This window comes from Neovison vison, chromosome 6 (genome assembly GCF_020171115.1).
Source record: "Neovison vison isolate M4711 chromosome 6, ASM_NN_V1, whole genome shotgun sequence".
NCBI classification, from domain to species: Eukaryota; Metazoa; Chordata; class Mammalia; order Carnivora; family Mustelidae; genus Neogale; species Neogale vison.
Genome location: NC_058096.1, coordinates 79,939,661 through 79,963,412, shown reverse-complemented (window position 1 = coordinate 79,963,412; position 23,752 = coordinate 79,939,661). Strand labels below are relative to the sequence as shown.

The 23,752-nt window shown below is 35.2% G+C and overlaps 1 protein-coding gene across 1 annotated transcript in view; it reads left to right on the top strand.

Annotated features, from left to right (window-relative positions):
- The window catches only part of DHX36 (DEAH-box helicase 36), a 49,989-nt gene that overhangs the window by 2,817 nt on the left and 23,420 nt on the right, over positions 1-23,752 (top strand). Inside the window, exons 2-12 of the mRNA XM_044251641.1 lie at positions 4,705-4,829; positions 5,761-5,992; positions 8,858-8,896; positions 10,930-11,100; positions 13,035-13,114; positions 13,894-13,968; positions 14,112-14,278; positions 15,706-15,787; positions 19,997-20,137; positions 20,398-20,500; positions 20,873-20,960. Coding sequence (XP_044107576.1) covers positions 4,705-4,829; positions 5,761-5,992; positions 8,858-8,896; positions 10,930-11,100; positions 13,035-13,114; positions 13,894-13,968; positions 14,112-14,278; positions 15,706-15,787; positions 19,997-20,137; positions 20,398-20,500; positions 20,873-20,960 — 1,303 coding nt within the window. The remainder of the gene's footprint in view (positions 1-4,704; positions 4,830-5,760; positions 5,993-8,857; positions 8,897-10,929; positions 11,101-13,034; positions 13,115-13,893; positions 13,969-14,111; positions 14,279-15,705; positions 15,788-19,996; positions 20,138-20,397; positions 20,501-20,872; positions 20,961-23,752) is intronic.

Below are 23,752 nucleotides of genomic sequence, written 5' to 3'. Positions count from 1 at the left end.
AGCACTATGTTAATAGACGGAAGTCACTATCTTACAGAAATTGTGGTATGTTAGGGGTTACAGGAGGGATAGAGTACAATGTTACAGTATTATAATAAGAATATGGACTGTCACCTAACTCAAACTAAGAAGATTCTAGGTTTTCCAGAGGAAGTAACCCTTAAGCTGAAAGCTGAAAGATAGCAAAGTGTGTATGTGTTTGGAGTTGGGGGATTTGGAAAGGGATTTTCAGGCAGAGCGGGAGCAGGTGCCACAATTTAGAGGTTAGGAGGACTCAAGGAACTGAAAGAATAGGGCGTAGGGTGTTTAATGTGATGAGATGAAGGTAGAGCAGTGGCTTTCAAACTTGTTGACCACTTCCCACATAAAGGAATATATGTTAATTGCACCCAGTACACACATAATGTATAATTGAACAAAAAGTATCATAAAATAATACTTAATTTATCTCTATATTGTTCTGGGTGTGTTGTTGGTACTTTTTCTGCTTTCTCTTTTTTATTAATACTGGTCATGATCCTTCACTTTTATAAGCAGCAATTTGAAAAGCCTAGGGCTAGAAAAATAAGGCAGGCCTTGAATTTATTGACTTTCCCTAAAAACTCCTGTAAGTCATTAAATCATTTGAAGCAAAAAATTAAATGATTGAATTTGTGTTTAAGTTCATTCTGGCAGCAGTATAGAAATTGAATTGAAAAGAGGCAATCCTGGGACGGGGAACCAGTTTTGTAGCCTTTGCAATAACTAAAGTGAGAAATAATAGCTTGAATTAGGACCTTGGGAGTGGGGATGGAGCAAATAGGACAGATTAAAGTGATTTAAGAAGGGTGCTTGGGTGGCTCAGGGGGTTAAGTCTCTGCCTTCTGCCCAGGTCATGATCTCAGGGTCCTGGGATCAAGCCAAATCAGGCTCTCTGCTCAGCAGGGAGTCTGCTTCCCCTTCTCTCTCTGCCTGCCTGTCTGCCTACTTGTGATCTCTTTCTCTATGTCAAGTAAATAAAATCTTTTTTTAAAAAATTGTGATTTAAAAAGTGATTTAAGAAGTAGATTAAAAACTGCTTTTATCTGGAGGCAAGGGAAAAGCAAGTATTAATAAATGACGTGTTGGTGATTATATAAGGAACAGGCTTGATGGAGGAAGCTGATGAACTCAGCTTAAGGATGGAGTTTGATTCTGTTATAATTCAAAAAGTGAGGATTTGGCAGTGCCTAGGTAGTGCCTAGTAGCGTCAGACTCTTGATTTTGGCTCAGGTCATGAGCTCGGTCTGAGTCCCCCCAACCATGTGCACATATGTGCATGCTCTCTTGCTCTAAAATAAATAAAATCCATGGGGAAAAAAAAGCACGAGGATTTCGGGGAGGTAGAAGGCCATCTGATTCTAATGCCTAAAGAAATCTAGACTGGCAGTTTGTAGTCCTGTGGATAGTAGGAAGTGACCAGAGAAGATAAGAAATGGGTGCAAGCCTAAATTCTGTAGGCCATTGTTTTCAAACTTGAATGTGCCGAGGAATCAACTGGTACCTTGTTAAAATGTGGTACTGGGGTGGAGCCAGAGATTCTGTTTTCCTTACAGACGCCCAAATGATGTCAGTGTTTCTAACTTGTGCATCATTGGAACAGGAAAATTTAAGGGGTGGAGTAAGAAGTTTCTTAGATTCTTACCTAGGAAGAAGCAGCCAGCAAAGAGGAAAGTAAGATGGGTGTTGTTTTGGAATTCAGGAGCAGTGTTGAAGGAGCAGAGAGCATATAAAAAAGGAAAAGTAGTCGAGTGGCAAATGTTACAGAGAGGTTCCATAAGAGCTCAGAGTGTCTATTGGATTTAGCAACAAGGTCATTGGTAACCTTGATGAGAGCCCTTTCTGTGGAGCAGTGGAGGTAAAAGCCAGATGGCCATGGGGTGGCTAGTGAAGAAGAGATGAAGTGGAGTACTTTCAAGCAGTTTTCCTGTGGAGAGGAGGAAGAAGGGCAGTTGCAGATAGGGTGGAAAGAATTTAAAAGAGGATTTTTTTGTTTAAAAGAGAGAGATTTGACTATATTCTTGTTCATGTACCTACCCGGTGGTCGGGGGGGCGGGGGAACAGGCTAGATCCAGGTTTGGAATTTTGGTACCCCTAAATTCTCAGCTGCCCAGAGCCTCTGGAACCACATTGTGGGAAGAACCTTGTTAAAAATAACTTCCAGAAAGTATAAATTGTGTTTTCAGGGGCTGTTTCATTTTCTAATCATCCTCCCTTCTTGTGAATACCTAAATTTAGTATAGCAAGGTAGGGAGAACTTTTATTCTGCTAGTAGAGGTAAGAACTTCAACATGTAAGGTTTTGGTTGGTTGAAGTAGTGATATAACATGAATTTCAGTTGGAAAGAAATTGTTCCTCAGATTAAAAAATGCTTGATCTTACCTTTGTCATTTTGAAAGTGAATGGAAGAAACAGTGCCTTCGGGCCTTAAGGTGACTTTGCTTGGTAATGACTTGATGTCCTAAGGCTTCCTTTCAGTGTAGTCTGTAATCATTAAAGTGTTACTGTAGATTCTAACTGCCAAAAAAAAGCTTAACTTAATAGCTGTCTGGTGTAGGTACACAGAGCAATAAATGTTAACAAGTGCTGAAGGCATTACAGAATTTAAAATATAGGACGAAAATGTTCTAATAATGATCCTCTATGTTGGGAGTCCCCAGAACCACTCTTAGGTTCTGGTGTACTCACAGTAATGGTTTTTGTTGTTGTTGTTGTTGTTTGTTGTTATTTTTGTTTGTTTGTTTTTTGTTTTTATAACAGATGATTACAGATTAAAATCATCAGAGGTTTTAAAAAAAAAAAAGATGATGCATGGGGCACAATCTAGGAGAAACCAGGTACAAACTCCTAGCCCTTGTGGAGTATATCCTATGCTATGAAGAAGAGATACGTTAGTCTGATACAGAAACCATTTTAAAAGATTTTCATGCTGTGAGGTTAAAAAAAATGAGGGGGCTTTAGTACCTGTCTATAAGCAGATTTTCTTGCAACCTGTAATTTTGTAAACCAGAGTTTTACTAGATTGGACTTTTAATTGTATGATAATGATGCTTTTTGTAAACTTTTTTTTAAATTTAATTTAATTTTTTCAGTGTTCCAAGATTCAGTGTTTATGCACCACACCCAGTGCTCCATGCAATACATGCCCTTCTTAAAACCTGCCACCATGCCCTTGCAACTCCCATCCCCCCTACCAAAACCCTCAGTTTGTTTCTCAGAGTCCACCGTCTTTCATGGTTCGTCTCCCCTTTCGACTTGACCCAACTCACTTCTCTCCTTCATCCAATGTCCTCTGTGTTATTCCTTAAGCTCCACAAGTAAGTGAAACCATATGATAATTGACTTTCTCTGCTTGACAAATTTCATTCAGCATAATCTCCTCCAGTCCCGTCCATGTTGATAAAAAAGTTGGGTATTAATCCTTTCTGATGGAGGCACAATACTCCATTGTATATATGAACCACATCTTCTTTATCCATTAGTCTGTTGAAGGGCATTTTGGCTCTTTCCACAGTTTAGCGACTGTGGCCATTGCTGCTATGAATATTGGAGTACAGATGGCCCTGTTCACTACATCTGTAAATTCTGGAATTCCCTGAAGAGTATTCTTTTTGTGTATTTCTTTAAAGAGAAAAATGGTTTTAACACAGAAGTCACACATGCTCATTGTAAAAAATAAATTCAGTCATTCATCCATTTGGCAAACTTCACCGTAGCTCTGCCATGTGTCAGAAATATATCTGGCAGAAATACTGCAAAAATGTAGAATGTAAAGTCAGTGATCTATTTTAATAATAATGGAAATAAGATCCTGCTGCATATATTTTCTGCAGCTTTTTTTTTTCCATTTAATACCTTGATCATCTTTCCTGTTTGCATAGTTAAAGAAAAATCTCTCCTGTCTTAACTACTGGGTTTAAATTCAACTAATTATAATGCGCAACGATAAAAGAGCAGTTTTAGAAATTCTTGTTCTTACTGTCTGCAGTGTAACTTCTATCTTCTCCAGTGTTTTTTTGGTTGGTTTTATTCTCTTTCTGTGAAGCAACTGCATCATAGCCACCTGCATCAGGCATTATCTGCATGAGTGTTGATCAGTTTTATTCGTCTCTCTCAGCCTTCTTCTCCATATATTCATCCTTTTTTGTGTGTGGATTTAGCATTTATTAGCCTTTTCTTCTGGATAAATAATGGTTCTGACTCACTGTTCTCTACAGGGCTTCCCTCAAATATTTATCCTCTTAGTGTAAGAACTTTAAAATGCTCATTGCAACCAAAATAATTCCAGTTTTCAACTCAGCTCCCCCCCCTGCAAAACACATTTGTGTTTTAAAAACTTTAATTGTGAGTGTCTTTGAAAATTTAAAATAAGGGAAAACTGATAATAATCAGTATGTGAGAGGGTAGAAGATAAAGGAACCAAAGTTTTAGTAAGGGAAATAAATGTGCTTTTTTTTGCCAGTCATATTAGAGGTAATTTTTATAGATATGTGGCAGAAAAAGTTTAGAAGGATATATGCAAAGATCTTAACATTAGGTTTTATGAAGTGAAATTGGACTAGAGGGCAAGTGTTGGTTAATTTAAATTTTATATACATTTGTTGGACATTTACCTTTTTGTTACTAAGTAATTTTGCACGTGTTTTCTAACGTTGATCAGGATACTTTTTGCTTTGCACAAAATAGAGAGCTGTAGTACACATGGATGAACGGCGAGAAGAACAGATTGTGCAGCTGCTGCATTCAGTCCAGGCAAAGAATGGTAAAGACGCAGAAGCACAGATCTCCTGGTTTGCTCCTGAAGATCACGGGTAAAACAAAACATGTTATTTGACAGAGTAGACATAGTAACATTTTTTTCTTTAAAATTTTATTTATTTATTTGACAGACAGAGATCACAAGTAGGCAGAGAGGTGGGGGAGCAGGCTCCCTGCTGAGCAGAGAGCCCGGTGGGGGACTCAGTCCTAGGACCCTGAGATCATGACCTGAGCTGAAGGCAGAGGCTTAACTCACTGAGCCACCCAGGCGCCCTATCATAGTAACATTTCTTAATAGCATTGGCTAGGGAAGGAATGATAATAAAAATGACATCTTTAGGCTCTTCAGTAAGTGTAATTTAACTTTGAAGTAAGTTTTTTTTCTTATGTAGACTGAGCTTATTTGGTGAGAGATTGAACAACATATTCATTACATAGAAAGCTAAATGGTAAGAATAGTCTATTGGGATATGAGATTTATTAAGTTACTGTTTACTGTTTTCCTACTCATCTTGTATTTCCAAAATTACCCTGTAAGAGAGATCTGGAAGAAGTTAAATTGTTGCTGTTTTAGGACGATCACAGGAGTTTTTATCATTTGGAGGAAAACTTAGTAGAGGTTTTTCTGGAACTGTGTAATATAGCATCCCATTTATAGCACTCAGAAGGGGTGGCAGGAGGAAGATGAAGTTGTGAAATAAAGTTCAGAAAATCTGAAAAAAATACTGTAAGATTTTGCAATGGTGGAGGGATGGCTACTGTGTGAACTTCATTTTTTTTAACTATCACAAGGAATAACTTAATCTGCTAATACCTATATACAGGGAGGGAAATCTTGGATTCATTATAAGAATCTATTTTCTTTATTGATCTAAGAAACAATAGAAGCTGGTGATTTTGAAATAAATAGCATATTGTTTTGTTTTCAGGGTTTGAGTGGCTCTTCATTTAGCCTTTTATCATTTTTTTATTTTGTCAAAATAGATATGGTACTGAATCTCCTACTGAGAACAAACCCAACTCAGAGAAGAAACTTGAAAACCAGGAAAAGAAATTGATAAGTCAAGAAAAGAGAACATTTAGAATCAGGGACAAATATATTGATCGAGATTCTGAATATCTCTTGCAAGAAAATGAACCAGATGTAACTTTAGACCAACAACTCTTGGAAGATTTACGAAAGAAAAAAAGTGACCTTCGGTATATCGAAATGCAGGTAATGGAAAAGCAAGATGTGGAAAAAGTTTTTATTTGTCGTTTCTTCTCACAATGGATAAAAATAGATTTATGTTTAGAGGTACTATATGGTATAGATCAGTGGTATTTCAGTAGACCCCTGTGGGAATTCTTTCTTGTATACTAGAGAAGAGCAGTGGAAATGTAGGTGCGGTACAGTATAAACTAAGGTAGCCTGTCTCATCTACAGGACCTTATATAGTGAGGAGAAGGAATTAGTTTAACTTTTCTAGGCCAGGTTAGTGAGATATCATAAGAAACAAGGTGGTTAGAATTGTAAGGTTTCTAGACCATTTTATCCAACTCCTTCCTTTGACAGATGATGAAACTAAATCCCCAAAGTTATGCTGTGCTTATGCTTTACATTTGAGGATAGGACTATGACAAGAGCAAGAATTCTCCTGAGTTTTTCAGTATGTTCTTTCCATGCTAGGCAAGATATTTTAAGATCCCTTCCTGTTAAAACATAAGATTTATGCTTTGTGGATATTCTAAAGATAGATGTAATAAAATGTTCACAAGTATTTTAAGAGAAAATACTGACAGAATTTTGAGGGCCATACTTTTAATATGCACATATCTACTGCCCTTGGTGAGAAAGCCAGAATATCACATATTCCATGGGAAAGAAAGGATCTGTTGACTGTCGCTGATGATCAACAGGTGAGGTGAGGTTGTCCAGGGCTAGAATGCTGTAGCTCTTTGATGCCCATTTAGAAAAAATAAGGCAGGAGATTTCAAGTTGAATTATTTCAGAATGTTGTGGTTAAGAGAAGAGCTTCTTTTATAGGCTTAAGAAGAAGGAGAGTTAGCTACTGTCCGCTTTGTATGGAGGACAGAGCTCAAATTCTAAAGATGAGTGCTCTAATTCAAAGGAAGTTAGGAGAAGAAATGCACCCAACATAATAATAGTTGATCTTCTTATTAGCTTGACAATTGCAGACACTTCACATGTGCTACATCATTTAAACCTCCCAAAAGCTCTGTGTAAGGTTACACATCTGTTATATAGAGGAGGAAAAAGAATCTTATGTTAAATGGCCTATCTACAGTTGCACAACTAGTAAAAGAATCAGGTTTAAAATTCAGATGTGTTTAAGAGCTCAACTTTTTAATCCTTGTTGGTAATATGCCATTTTTTTTTATCATTCATATAATAAACATTAATTTACCACTTGCTAAATGCCTATCATTGTGCTCTGTTTTCTGAAAATTAAGACATTTCCTGCCCTCAAGCAGCGTGTAATCTCATTTCTCTGTTATCTCCGGGTTACAGCCCAAAATTAGGAAATTAGAAATTCGGTTTGTCTATCTTGAGAAAGAATACTGGGTTTTAACTGGTTTCATCAGCGTTACATATTTAAAAAGCAAAAGTGATTACTGCTAGTTTCAAGTTTAATGTGTTAGCTTATATATACTTATATATTGAGATGGTTACATTTGAATACATGAAGTAATTTTAGAAATCAGTAAATGTTTTAAATCATTTAAATACAATTTAAAAATTACCGAGAAAATTGTGGCAACTTGTTATTTCAGATTGCTAGAATTCATTTAAGTCATTGTATTGACCCTTTGTATAGTACTGATAAGAAATACCTGATTGACCATATCAAGCATGATAACTATAGTTAATAATGCTGCACTGTATATTTGAAAGTTGCTTAGATCTTGAAAGTTCTCATCTGAAGGGGATAAAAATGGCAGATATGTGGTGATGGATATTAACTGGACTTACTGTGGTAATCATTCCACAGCATACAAAGATGTTGAATCTTTATGTTGGTACACTTGAAAGTAATACAATGTTAAATGTCAATTATATCTCAATAGAAAAAAATAGTTGGGGATTTTTTTAGTCTCCTATTTTGACAAGCAGGCAAAAAATAAGGGTGTTTCAAGAAATAAAAATTTGGAAAAAATATGATGGCAATAGGACAGTTCTAGTTTTATGTGTTTTTTTTCCCTTTACAATAAAGGGAGTTTGTTTAAAGCTGTGTTTTTTTTTTTTTATACCACTGAAGTTTTTTCATGTAGGTAGGTTATTGTAAACCAGAGCACTCCTAAGTGTATGTACATTTTTGTGTAGTGTAGGTTTAAGATTCCATAAAAGTTTTCCAAATTAGAAAAACATTATCAAATAAAGATACAGAAATTAATCATCTCCTCTCTAGTATTCCAGTTATAATTCACCAAAAATTTGTTAAGTAGCTTTTATGCATCAGAAACTGCTACTTGCTTTTTTTAATAAAGGTTTTTCATGCAGATTTCGTAGCAACCCTATGAGATAAAACTTTTGAGGGATTCAGGATCCAAGTTTGACTTAAGATCACAGTTCTTAAATGGCAGTACCAGATTTTCCTGTTTCAGATATTACTTGTTTTAAATTTTCTTTTATTCTCAAACGCCAGTACCCAGCAATAATCTGCTCCAGTGCCTAGTGGATTATTAAATGGTGGATTGATGGGTGGGAAAATGACTGTGACATGGAAAACAAATCTAAGATGAATATGTAAAATAAAAAATGGTAAAAGTAACTTAGAGATTATAAGAATACTGTTTGGTGACAGATGAGATTTCATTTTACTGCCACTTTAAGAAAGTATCTCCATTCTGTTGACTGTAATAGAATTCTCTTTTTCAGTGTTTCAAAAATAAAGGATTGCTAAGTACATTAGTCCTTTTTATAAAAATTCTTTTTTAGGTCTTGGTACTTGACATGAGCTGTAAGGTAATAAAAATATTTTAGGATTCTAGTATATTTAAGATATATTCTGATTACCATGATTATAATTTGATTACATTTCTTTCGTGAAAATTAAAAATAGTTTTTTTTAATTTTCAGCATTTCAGGGAAAAGCTGCCTTCATATGGAATGCAAAAGGTAAAATGAATGTACAGTATTTAATTTGATTTGCAAAATACTTAAATAGAATTTTTAAAAATCTGTATATCAAGAAGAAATGTAAATGGGCCTTCCCCTAAAGGGTATTATTTTTTTTTTTTTTAAGATTTTATTTACTTGACAGAGAGAGACACAGTGAGAGAGGGAACACAAGCTTGGGGAGTGGGAGAGGGAGAAGCAGGCTTCCCACCCAACAGCCCGATGTGGGGCTCGAACCCAGAACTCTGGGGCACAACCCAGGCTGAAAGTAGATGATGCCTAATGACTGAGCCACAGGCACCCCCTTAAAGTGTATTATTGAAAGTCCATTTTAGTCTTGAATTTTTGAAGGCCCCAAAGAAAAAAATGATCATGAAACAATTTTCCTTAAGTTTTCTCATTTCTGTCAATAATTGAAATCTTTAGAACTCCAAAAACGGAATTTTTATTTATGTTACTTTGGATAAATACCCTTTTCTTACTTTGAGAACAAACATTTTAATTAATATTGAGGCACTACTGAAAATAGTGATTTAATTTATTATGCTTTATTACGCAGTCACCTGAGAATAATATAGTTCCCTATCCTGCTCTGTTCTCTCAGCATTGCTTTGTTTTGATTTTGGTTTTCATAGCACTAACTACGACCTGCCATAGTGTGTCTTTCCTTTTTAAGACATTTTAAGTTCTTGAGGAGAGTGTTCGCTATGTATTACTTGACTTGGTACAGTTCCTGATACTCTCTCAACCCCCAGTTAATACTTGTTGAATGAATAAGTCCCATATTGCTTCTCTGTATTTACAAGCTATAATTTCAGTGTTCAGTCTTGGAACTTGTTCTGATAAATATATTGTGTTAGAGTAGATGGACAAATTTTTTAAATTGGGTTTTTTGATTAAACTTTTGTAGATAAAAGTCACCTCTAATACCCCTTTGAAGTAGTAGGATGGTTTTATTAATACAGTGTCTATTACTATTAAAATATTAGTGTTTGTAATTTTTAAGAAAAAAAGATCTTTACCAAATACAAGGTTTTCCAGGTAATTGAAGTTTACCAATTTGATTTAGGTATTTAAAAACTTTATTGTAATTAACTGAAAGGAAATAATCTTAAGATAAATTACACTCTTTCTTATTCTTTAAGACAGTGTACAAAACTTTTTTTTAAGGTAGAGCCATATTGTATGGGTTGTGATACAACTTTAGTGTCCTTAGTGTTATTTAGGTATTGGGATTCGTATTGTACTCAGTAGCCTTACAAATCAGCATTTATTTTTTATTAAAGATTTTATTTATTTAATTGACAGACAGATCACAAGTAGTCAGAGAGGCAGGCAGAGAGAGAGGGGGGAAGCAGGCTCCCTGCTGAGCAGAAAGCCTGATGTGGGTCTTGATCCCAGGACCCTGGGACCATGACCTGAGCCAAAGGCAGAGGCTTTAACCTACTGAGCCACCCAGGTGCCCCACAAATCAACATTTTTTTTAATCAGTGTTCATTCTTATGCATAAAACTTACCTGTTGTCTCTTGTTGATGTGTTTTCTTCTTTTTTTTAAATTTGGTGGTGGTGGTGGTGGTGGTGGTGGTGGTGGTGTGTTTTCATAACAGTGCCTTGCTTTCTTCTTTTAATAATTTGGTGCTGCTTTTCTTTTGAAAAACAGGTGGATCCAATACCCATACTGCCAGCATTGCATTTAACAAACTTTAACAAAAGCATTTATATATATATTTTTTTAAAGATTTTATTTATTTATTTGACAAGCAGAGAGCACAAGTAGGCAGAGAGGCAGGCAGAGAGAGAGAGGTGGAAGCAGCCTCCCTGCTGAGCAGAGAGCCCAATGCGGGGCTTGATTCCAGGACCCTGGGATCATGACCTGAGCCAAAGGCAGCGGCTTTCACACGCTGAGCCATCTAGGGGTTCCTAATAATGTTTGTTAAAAGCAGTTACCTTCAGTTTGATAGAATTGTGATTATTAATTTTTTGGACTTGATCACCATATGATGTCCTTCACTTATTTTCCATTTTGAAATAGGAATTGGTAAATATGATTGATAACCATCAAGTAACAGTAATAAGTGGTGAAACTGGATGTGGAAAAACTACTCAAGTTACTCAGTTCATTTTGGATAACTACATTGAAAGAGGGAAAGGATCTGCATGCAGGATAGTTTGTACACAGCCAAGAAGAATTAGTGCCATTTCAGTAAGTAATGTCTCACTTTTTAAAATTCCCCACTTTTTATTTTCCATTCTCCTAGTCTTGCTCGAAATAAACGGATTTTGAACGTTTGTAGTGACTTCTTAATTAGGTTTAGGATATGTTCCTATGAAAGCAGGTATTTGGTAGTAAACGCCAAAAGCTCCAATGACCTCTTACTGCTAATAGGTTCTCAAGTTTAAGTATAAATGCAGGCAAATTTTAGTATAAAACTAGAAGAATAAAAAGCTGATAAATTTTTATAGGATTATAAGCTGCGAAAAGTGTCCATCCATATAGATGCTTTAAATTTTACTCCTTCATTCATTCATTATTATTTTTTGGCTCTGTTTTTTCAGTAGTACACTGGTGGTGAAAGCAGGAAGCCTTGCAGTATTTTAACAGCATTTTTAAGTTTTTAATGCAGCTGTTCAATAAGAGGGAATTCATCATTTTAAAAAAAGGGCATTGTTTTAGGTTTATCCTGTTAATAGTTGTAAGTACATGTTTAGGGCAAACAGCAGTTTTGTTTGTTCAGTTAGATGACCTAGTTAAATGTATGGGTTATATGTTCTTTAAGGATGTTTGGGTTTCTGACAGCATTTGATGTGTATAGTAATTTTATTTCAGTGTTGATGTAATTTTATATGTAAATTTCAATTATAAGAATTTATGGTTTTGTTTAGTTACATGATAGTCTATTATCTCTAAGTCATTTAGTACAGAATCTGGTTAGGAGCTGCATTACCAGTTAAGGCAGTATTTTAGAGGAAATACAGTATGCATCTTAAGCTGATTTCTAAGAAATACTGTTTAAAGAAGTACAGTAACAATCTTTTTGGTACATTCATATTCCTAGGAAATACATAAAATCACAGAACAGTGAAAACCCACTCTTGTTATAATACAATTATAAAGCTAGATTTAAGTAAGTTAATATTATCATTTTCATTAATACAGCATTACCATAAATATTGACAGTATGAAGATATGCTAACTAGGTTACTTTTTATTTATTTTTCCAAGATCTGTTAATACTTGAATGGGCAATTTAATAAGTAATAAAAAGTGAAATAATGGTCTTAAGTCCGTTAATTCCAGGATATACTGGCTGGAAAGTTCTACTTCTGAAGTATTGTTTCTTAATTATGCCATTTTCTGTTTCTAATCTCATGAATCAGTGTTCTGTCACAAGATGACTGTTGTTACTTTTAGTTACATAAATCAGTATTGGATTATAATAAAATTTCATCAGTTCCAAGTTCATCTTTGGCCGCCATAACTTTTAGGACACGACCAACAACCAGGAATTAAGCAACAGCAATCTCTACTAAGAAGAAACAAAAAAAACTGGAGAAAGAAGAGTATCATCATGTATTTACCCTCAAATTATACACAAGTTTTATAAGCTTAACTATGGTTTTAATGTGGGTGTTGTTTTTTGTTGTTGTTGTTGTTGTTTTAAGATTTATTTATTTATTTGATGGAGAGAGGGAACACAAGCAAGGAAAGTGGGAGAGGGAGAAGCAGGCTCCCCATGTTGAGCAGGGAGCCGGATGCAGGACTTGATCCCATGAACCTGGGAAACTGACCTGAGCCAAAAGCAGATGCTTGATGCCTGAGCGGCCCAGGCGCCTCCCTGATTTTAACTCTTAGTCAAAAAAGTCAAAAAGAAAGGTAGAATGATGCTGTAGTAAAGCACTTTGAAAATAATGATGAGAGAGAATTTGGCCTTGGAGGGCTTTATAAGAGGAGGTGAAAAGTGAATTTAAGAAGCAAGTAGTCTGGAGCTTTTAAGGAACAACACACAGTTTTAGATCCCTGAGATTCTAGTATCTGTCTCTATTTTTTTAACTCCGGAAAAACTGATAAACATTTTTTCAACAATCCCAGGTTTTGTGGATATTTCATATAAAAAATGTCTTTTATTTTGCTAAAAGGTCGCAGAGAGAGTGGCTGCAGAAAGGGCAGAATCTTGTGGCAATGGTAACAGTACTGGATACCAGATTCGTCTTCAGAGGTAAAGAACATTCACCTGTTGTGTCAGGTAGATTTTAGTGAAACTGTGAAGTTAGAGATTAAGGAGAAAAATGTTCCCTGTTGTTATGCTGATTACGATTAAAATTAACATCTAAAGTAACTACAGTATAGGAAGCTTGCAACTTTTTAAATCCAAACAGGAGTTTTAAATATGCCTTTTAAAATATGCTTTACATTATGAAACAGCTAAAAAAATAACTTTACATGCTTTTACATTATTAAATGGCTAGAGAAATAACTTTTTCCTGGATGTATATCAATAGGCCATTGCACACGAAAGGAGTTGGTGTCTCATATCTTTTGCTACCACCATCCCAACTGACTATTGATTCTGGTATCTTGAACCCCCTCTTCACTTCCTTTTATTTCTATAGCCCTTTTCTGGAGCTCAGGATTCCATTTATCTTTTTAAGTGAACTGATTTTCCAACCACTGAATAGAAGTTTAGGCCCCTGTGTATTAAGTTATGTTACTGGATATGCCCGGTTACTGGTATGTAAGTTATGTTAATGGTTATGCCTTTAAAAAGACGTCATTAATATTGTATCATGACAGTGAAAATAATGTATAGTGAACTTGAATGTAGTATTACACATTAGTCTGTTATAGTAGGCATTCTTAGGACCAAAAACTTAACTGTGAAGATTTTCATTAAAACTGTAAGCAGTTTTAAATTGAAGATTTTCTTTTAAACTTTTGTGGTGCTAATTTGTTAGTAAAGAAGACCAAAAACTGTTAACTCCTATCTTTCATTCACAGTCGGTTGCCAAGGAAACAGGGTTCTATCTTATACTGCACAACAGGAATCATTCTGCAGTGGCTCCAGTCAGACTCGTGAGTATGTTTCACTTCAGGACAGACATTTTGTTAAACATTATCAAAGATGTAATTGTTAAATTGGATTTTACTAGTTGTGGAGGTAGAATGGTTCAGTTTTTAAATTTTTACTAAGTTACATACTTCACACTTTTGCTTAGGCATTTGTCCAGCGTTAGTCATATTGTGCTTGATGAAATCCATGAGAGAAATCTACAGTCAGATGTTTTAATGACGGTTATTAAAGATCTTCTCAGTTTTCGACCTGACCTGAAAGTGATATTGATGAGTGCGACTTTAAATGCTGAGAAATTTTCAGAATATTTCGGTAAGTAAGTTTTTATGATTATTGCTTTAGAAAGTTACCACAAAGCCACTGAATTGATAGTTTAAAAAAATATATATATATTGTTAGGTACAAAATAGTTAAAATGAGGGTTTAGCAATTATTTTAAGTATTCAGGAGAATACTGGAAGTTGTCTTAAATAACTGATACTATTTTTTTAGTTACAACAGATTAGAGAAGTGAGCCTATTTTTAAAAGGCAGCATCGTCTGTGTTAGAGTGAAGACATGTAGATTTTTGGTGCTACCATCAGATAATAATTTAAGGTGGCATCCGTGAAGTCAAATCAAATGTTTGAATAATTTTTTGAACACTTTTTTGTGATTGTTCTGTGGCATTTATGTACTATCACAGGCTAGGGTGGCAGTTTGCTGGTAATTATAGTAGTGACCACTTATGGAACACCTTTAGTATGCCAGATGTGCTCTATTTGGCACTTTGTCTTCATTAATCTTCATAACACCTTTTGAGGTAAGTTCTGTTATTCCCATTTTTATAGGTGTCTTTCCCAGTGTGCTTTATAATGGTTGCATAATTAAGAGATGGTTGAGAGGATTTGAAACTAAATGTAACTAGCTGTAGAATACATTTTTTTAATATTATACCTCTTTTGCCTTACAGTCATGAGGGAAGGAGAGGAAAATAGTGGATGGGATTAAAATGGAATAGAGCTCTATTTAAATATTCTTATATTCAGCTTGGTTGACCTTCAGAGACCCGTGAAATTAGTTGATTGTATTATGTCTTATTTTTTGTGTGTGCAATGAACTATTCAGAACTAACATTGAGTAACTTGCTCAGACTTGGGAGAGGCAGAGCTGTGATACCACTTCAGATATTTTGATCTGTGGTGCAGTGTTGTTCTTTGTCTCTAGTGTGTCCTGCTTGTTTTGCTTGGTATGAAATACTAAGTAACATTAAGTAACAGTACTAGGAGACAGTTATTTTAACTGGTGATTCTAGAAAGTAGGTAACACTTCAATATTTTGTTATTGTCTTGTTTTGATTACTTTTTCTCTTTTCCTAATTCTGGGGGCCATAGGAGTACTGCTTCTTAAGTTGATTTCAATAAAACTTGGGTTCTGATGGTACCATCTTGGCTAATGATGGGGAGGAAATAGACCTCAAGTAATGAGTTTTGAGTCCAACTTAAAGTGCTCTATTCTTTGTATTTTGGGTTACTTTGTAGAACTATGAGGTGTGTGTACAGTTTGTAGCAGTAAAATGGTAGTGAAGAGTAGACTGCTAGTTCATTAAACTCAGTATGAAAAAATAGGGTAGAACTGTGAAAGTGCCAGGACCATTTCTGAACTTAAGAAAGAAAGAGAGTTATTGGCCTCTTTCTTGTCTGTTGATTTTTTTTTTTTTTAACATTTGAGTACAGATTTATCTTTTGTCTGCCATAATAGGTAACTGTCCAATGATACACATACCTGGTTTTACTTTCCCGGTTGTGGAGTATCTTTTGGAAGATATAATTGAAAAAATAAGGTAAGTAAATATTAGGAAATAAAAAGAGATGTAAAAATGTTAATATGTCACCTTTTGTTCTGTCAATCTTTACTCTCAGAAACTCTTTTTTAGCCACTTCCTTCTAAGACATTGTTGTTTTTTTTTTATATTTGTGATTCTGAAACTGGGTTGCACATTAAACTCACCAGGAGTCTTTTGGATGCCCCATTTTCACGCCCTACCAAAATTACATTACAAAGTCTGGGCTGGTAGCCAGCCATCAGAGTTTTTTAAGGATCCCTGGGCAACAGAGTTTGGGAGTCTTTGTCCTTAGTGCTTAAACGTCTCTTCTGATTCACCTACCTGGTTTTCATTCTTCTTTGCTGGCTTCCATTGCCTACCTTTTAAATAGGATTTCCTCTGAGGGTTCTTAATTATCCTTTTCACAGTCTTTTATGGTTTCACTGTGTAACCTATTTCCATGACCATAGTTACATATTTTCACAGCTCTCAGAACTGAAGCTCTATATGAATATTAAATTTGGAATCTGACTCTGTACTCAACAGCATTCTAGTACATTAGATACCCTCAACCTCACATTTTTCCACTAAAAATGTTATACCCAAAGTTAAAACGAAATGGGTCTTTCGGTGGTTACTGGCATGATTCTCCACCCCTTGTTTAAGTTGTAAATCAAAAGAGCTAATATCAAGCAGTTAAGTACCAGAATATGTTACCTGCTTTACATGCTTTAGTAACTAACTTAATCCAAATCATTCTGTACTCCCGCCTGCCCCACACACAAACCTGAGAGCATTCTCCTTGAACATGCCTTCTTGTTTTTATTTCTTCTACTTAAGGTCTTCATTTTCTCTTCTGTACTTAAAGTTCTTCTTTTGGCACTTTTGTGTTCACTGTCACATACATAGTTTTCTACAAAATCTGGTTAAGTGCCCATTCTTCACCTAGTCATGCCTCTTGAGATTTCTCTTTCGAAACTTGTTTAAGGATCTTCAGTTTTAAAAACAGTTCTTAATATTCTGTTTATTGAGGGAAACCATTTTGTATTTAGAAAGCTATGTGTTGTAATCATAAAACTAACAACTAACACTCATTCACAATGACTTTATCATGACTTGAGAATAGTAATAAAACCTAGAACTGCTTTTTATCTTCCACAAAGTTGATACTACATTAATTTAGAACTAGGACTATGCTTTGTTTTCCTAAATCATTTCCCTAAATTAATATAGTTGTCAGTTACGGCATATATAGGTAGATTGATAAATTTAGAGGAAAACTTGTTTAAGGACTTCTGTGTCTTATCATGGCCTATAGCAGAATACCTCAGCTGGTATGCCCAAATTATTGATCCCCAGGCCATTAGCTACCAGCAGCCTCCTCTAGGGGACTATACCAAATTATATTTGACTTTCTTGATGAGAGAAGGGTTGGGAAAACACAGCCTGTAAGATCGGGTTCCAGTTCTTTAGCTAGTCATTGCGAGGTTCTTTACAATCTGGCCCCGTCTTTTTCTAGCCTTATGCATCTCATGGCTTATGCATGCTAAATGCACCATTCCCTAATATGCCAGCCAGTGCCCTTTCATTGAAGCACTTTGTGCTTTATTACATGCTGTGTTCTCCTCTTAGACTTACATGTGCCACTTTCTCCTTCCTTTATATATATAAACTCAGTTATGTAATTATAAATCCCAGCTTTACTGCACGTTAAGCCTTGTCTTACTCCTCCTCATCTGGACTCCTATATCACTTTTATCATCTCTCTTATAATATTTAACATATTGCCATGTAGTGTATATTTATATTTGCTTCTTACACTAGACTACAGATTTGGGGAGGTCAAGAATTTTGTCCTGTTCATCTCTGTAACTGCTGCACAGTATAGTGCCTGGCCTATAGTAAACATGGGAATAAATACATAGACCGATGTAGAAACACTTGAGATTTTTCAAGGTCACAGCTTGCTTGTTATGTGAAAAAAAACAGGAAGTAGTAGTGGTAGTGGGAAGGTGAAAACAAAGATCCTACAGCATATTATACATGGAGAAAAGCTGAATTTTGTGTGCACATTTATTTATCAGATTCTTAGTTTATGTGCACTAGGGTCTGAGCATAAACAAGGAAAGACTTGGTACATATCTTCAGAGCTTATATGTGGACAGACACAGAAGCTGTTAGACAAAGTAGCAGCAGAAGCAAAGTAGTAGCAGAAGTAAAGAATATACTGGAAATGAGATTATATATAGCAGGGATAGACTGGGCAAGTCAGGAAAGCAGTGAAACTTGGAGTAGGAAAGAGGGAAGTGTGTATGTCAGAGAGGATAGAACATATAAAAGTATGAGAGAGTATCTTGGTCTCTCATGCTCTGGTTTTGTCATCAGTAAGCTTTACTGATGCATTCCTTTGATTCCACCATTTGTCTCACTTCCTCCTGTGGCACATTTACCAGTTGTTTTCTAATAGAATAACAGGTGACAGCTTGCCGGCAGTGAGAGTGAAGTTTCAGGAGACAGTTCTCTGAAGTTATTAAATGATGAATTGAGTTCTTAAGCTCCCTGGAAGGCAGGGAATGTTCAAAGAACTGTAGCTGAAGGAAGGGTCTGTTGAAGAAAAGAGATGGTGTCTGTGCACTTGTCATTCCCTAGTCAGTCCTAAGTGGGGAATTGAAGGAGTATAGTCCTTGGACAGAAGTTTTCAAAAGAAACCCTCAGCTCTCTCTTCCCAGAAGAAGAGCTGCACTGTAGGGATGTAAGAGGGAAGGAAGCAGGGTGAGATGATAGGATTGTCACTGGCCACTTGGGCTCTGGGGGGTTGAAGGTTACCTCTGTTTTTTGGAACTATGGGAAAGGAGGCAACTGTGGGTCCATCCTGCTGACTAGGACTAATCTCTGTCTCAGGTTGCCCTACCTCAAGTTGATGCCTCTATATGTATCGAAGACTTAGGGGAATCCTGGGTCACAGGTACTGAACACAGGGAAGGGGATTAACATTTTCTGGGTACCTACTATGTGTCAGGCACTGTGCTTCATTTTATTGGATTTTTCTTTTGTTCTCGTGCCTGTGTAATTATAAGAGTTTTAATTTCTCAAACAAGCAAACCAAAGGGTAGAGGCATATACCTTGTCCAAGGTCAAACAGGTAATCAGTGGCAGAGCAAGGACTATTCCAGTTCTGTCTAATTCTAAAGACCATGCTCCAAATCCCCCTTTTGGATCCAGGTGCTCTCTTCCTAGGCAAACTCGGAGGGACTTTGAAGTTCAAGTGCAGTTAGTTTCTTTTTTTTTTTTTTTGTCTTTTCCCATCCCATGCCTCTCCAAACCCACTTGAATTAGGTGGCATTCTTAGGGAGATGCACCTGTTTTTAGCAGTCACTATGGCATGATGGAGTCATGGCATAATACTGGACTGACCCATAAGAGTACTGATTCTGGCTCTACTGTTTAGCTCTGACTATAGGATGGAGCAGAATTAAGATAAATTATCTGAATTTCCTGGGGCACTAAGTAAAATTCTAGATTAGCAAACCCCAGCCAGACGCACTGAATCCAAATTACAAGGGATTGGATTCAGGACTCTATATTTTATTTATTTATTTATTTATTTATTTAAAAGATTTTATTTATTTGACAGAGATCACAAGTAGGCAGAGAAGCAGTCAGAGAAAGGGGAGAGAAGCAGGCTCCCCACTGAGCAGAGAGCCAATGCGGGGCTTGATCCCAGGACCCTGAAATCATGACCTGAGCCAAAGACAGAGACTTATCCCCTGAGCCACCCAGGTGCCCCAGGATTCTATATTTTATAAGCTCTCTCTGGGATTCTTATGTGCACTCAGGTTTGGAAATCCTGTATTCAAAATCTGAGTATTCCACTAGGCATTTACTATTATTTTGGACTTAGGTTAATGTTGACTTTGTAAACTTGAAAAGTAAAAGTGACTCTAGTATTAACTTTTTTTTATTTTGACTGCTAATAATGATGATCAAGAGGTTTTTATATACTTTGGCAGATGGTTTTATATACTTTGGTTTTATATACTTTGGTAGACATCTTAAATGTCAGATCTTATAAATTAAGGAATAGTTGTAAATAAACATTTAATTAGCTTTCACTAGAAAGCATAATGAAAATGTTCTTTAAAATCCAAATGTAAAAAGTCATAGATATTTGCTAAAACCAGAAGAGTTTTTAAAAAGTGAAGCTATTTAAGAATGTTTTTATTTTAGATATGTTCCAGAACAAAAAGAACACAGGTCTCAGTTTAAGAGGGGTTTCATGCAAGGGCATGTAAATAGACAGGAAAAAGAAGAAAAAGAAGCAATCTATAAAGAACGCTGGCCAGATTATGTAAGGGAACTGCGAAAAAGGTAAGTGGGTTTTTTGGGGGGTTTTTTGTGTGTGTTATGTTTTGTTTTAATTTTTTACAGCACAGGGTCTGAATGACTAAAACAAAAAGGCAGAGTTTGTCTTCTTGAACTTGTTCATAACTGTTATTCCAGTAATTCTTTTCTATATATTAATTGTTTTTCCACGTTTGCCAATTGAGTTAATTTTTAGGATTTTATAGCAAGTTGAACCTTAGGAAACTTTATCAGGTGTTTGATGATTTTCTGTTTGACTTTGATAGGTATTCTGCAAGTACCGTAGATGTTCTGGAAATGATGGATGATGATAAAGTTGATCTGAATTTGATTGCTGCCCTCATTCGACACATTGTTTTAGAAGAAGAGGTTAGTTTATTGCTTTTTGGTGATATAATTTTAATTGTATTAATATAACAAGACCCTGAGGAAAGAAGAATAATTTTCTTAAATGCTATTTAAAAATAGCATATGGAAGAAACTGCCTTAACACCAGAAATAGGAATCTCGAAATAACCAAGATTTAGGCTTTGATCTATTTAAAAGAAAGAATAAACAAATGAAATATCTGGATTGTAAACCCTGTTTTTTACAAGTGACCTTGTATTCTTCAGTTATAATCAGTAACTAAATTTCTTAAGCTAATAAAATTTTAATGAAGACTTAAATATGTACAGAAGTTTACTTTTATTGTGTTTTGTTACATGATTTTTTTGTAATCATTATTTCCCCACCATACAGGATGGTGCAATATTGGTCTTTCTACCAGGCTGGGACAATATCAGCACTTTACATGATCTCTTGATGTCACAAGTGATGTTTAAATCAGGTATTATAGAAATGTATTTTATTGCAACTCCAAGAATAGTACTTAAGTCATATGTAACATAGTTGTTTTCTTTTATTTCTAGGACTATTGCTTTGAAGGCTGCCTTACTATAGGAACTTGGTGGTCTTAAGCCCAGCCTTGGTTTTTTAAAAACTTAGATCTCTCTCTCTTTTTTAAAAATAAAATTCTAGGTCACAAGATGAGGGTGTTAGGTATATGGTAAAGTTCTTAATTTGGTATTATAAGAATAGTTCTGCCCCTTTTCCTAAATTTGCCTAATAATATTGAGCCCTTAAAGTTAAGCTGTTGGAGCTCCAGGTGTTTTTTCACTCAGTGCTGCACTTGGGCAGAAGCATAGGTTGAATTTTATCTCCTATCCCGGAGTTTCTCAGCTCAGACTGTACAACAGAGTTAGTCATTAGTGGTGCTTCTTTAAAATTCGGATCCTCAAATCTATGAATGTGACTTGAACATCTGTAGTTCTTAAAAATTCCTCAGGTGATTCTGATGCTTTAATATCATGTTTGAGAGACAAAATCTCTTAGGTTTTAGAGAAATACGTGAGCCCATTTTTCTCCCATAAAATTCGGCCAGAGCATTTTCAGGAATAATTACTAACATCAAATTGGTAGAATACGAAGCAAATTCTGTTTGGTATTTGATAGTTCTGACTCTGATCTTTTGAAGTGTTTTGACACATTTTTCTAAGACACTAAAGATATTTTGGTCTAATTGTATTGGCTGAAATAGTAAAGCTGTATTTTTTATTCTTTGTTAAATCCCACTATAGTAATGCCTTCGAGACATTATCTGTAATTAAAAGTTACTTGCTATTCTCTAGCTGGAAAATGTTTTTATTTGATTACCATGACTTCTCTGTAATGAAATACTGATTTCTCTTTTCCTGGTCAGTGATAACCTTTCTTTATAGAAAAGCCGTAGTCATGATTAAACAGTGCAATTGAATTTTTTTTTTAAACTGGAATTTTTTTTTTTTTTGGCTGAACCTTCTAATGTTGGCCCTCTCTTACCCCCAAAGTAATTGCTACTGTATGATCTACTTTTAATTTCAAAAAACATGAGTGTATGTATTTACCAAGAAAAATACAGGGAAGATATACCAAAATGTAATACTATAATTTCTGAGGAAGTGTGGAAAGGGTACGATATTATAGATTACTATAATTTTTATTAGTTTTCTAATTTAATTATTCTCAAAGAAGGAGGTATTAATTTATACTTTGACTACTAGCTCAATTCTTTTCTTTCCAAAGTTTAACAAGAATGTTTTTTTTCTCAAGTTATAGTTTTATTAAAGTTTAGGTTTAATAATCAGCTATACTGTTAGCCATTGTAGAAGGGTCAAAAAATTGTTCTAACTCCATACTGATTGAAAGGTAAATCTTGAAACCCAATTTACCGAATGTTTACCAGCTTTCTTACTTCCTAAGTGTGGATTCTGTTCCCACTGACTACTATAGTTGTGCAATATCAGCAGTCTAAATTGTGTTTGTCCCAGTTACAGTCTTCAACAAAATTATTTTTACTTTCAGTGTTTCACCTGGCTGCTGATTTTTTAACTTGTAATGAAACATTTAAACTTACAGAAAGCTTAGAGATTCATAATGCACATCATACTCCATTGATTTCTCTAGAGGCAACAGTTATTTTTGTGATCTAATTTTTTCCTTTTTAAAGTAAATTGCAGCTATCACGTTATCTCAAAAAATATATGCATCTCTAAAAATAGACAATTTTCTCTATAACCACAATGCCATTATCATACCTAACTCTTAAACATATCTAATAATCCAATCTGTAGTCAGATTTTCCCTGCAAAGTGTTTTTGATAGCTAGTTCATTCACACTACAGAAAAACTTAAACCAGATAAGTCTTAATCTAGATAATCACTTCCGTACCCTCTTCACTTTCCCCATGGTAATGTCTTGTGGAAAAGACTAGGTCCACCTAGACTTGATTTGTCTGAATCTGAATCCTGCTAGTGTTATTTCATTTGATCCTTTCTTACCTATACTTTTTATAAACTGGAAATTATATCTTAAGGCTTTATCCAATTCAAGAAATATTTTTGGCTTGAGTATTGATTGAGTGGATGTGTATTTCATATTGTTTGAGAGTAAGTAATTCAGAGCTTCCTTTTTAACAGTGTCAGTTGCTTAACCACTTTTTACTACTTTTGAAGATTTGTAACCCTTATTCAGAGAGGCCTAGAGAGTCTGGGGACATCATATCTCCTTTGAATAGCAATTGTGGTTTTTTTTCGGGGGGAAATACAGCTATCTTGAGTCATTTGGACACTGGCTAGAGATTTAAGTGAGGTTGCATTTTTTTGTAACCGTAGATAAACATGAAATCTACCTTTGCTTCCTTAACACGCCCTTAGTTCCATCACTGATACTACACCAGACTTTCTCCCTAATAGCTAATATCCACGAACGGACTGAGTTGTTTCATTTTGAAACTTTAGGAATATGATTTCTTACATTTTTAATGAAATTGTGTTTAAAAATGTGGGTCACCTTTGGAATGCATTATATTTAGTCAGTGCTGTTTCTGTTATTTTTTAGCATAAAAATGGGCATGGAGATTAGGATATCTCCTAAATAATGTGCTGTAAAAAAGCCATATTCTCTATTAATTTAAAAAGAGTGAGGATCACCCAGAGTCTACAGATTCGTGTTAAAGCAAAATTTTCTGGTCTTCAAGTAGGTGATGGGAATGGAGTTAGTGATGTTTTTCTAGCATAATTTGAAAAGATTGCTTCTAAGCT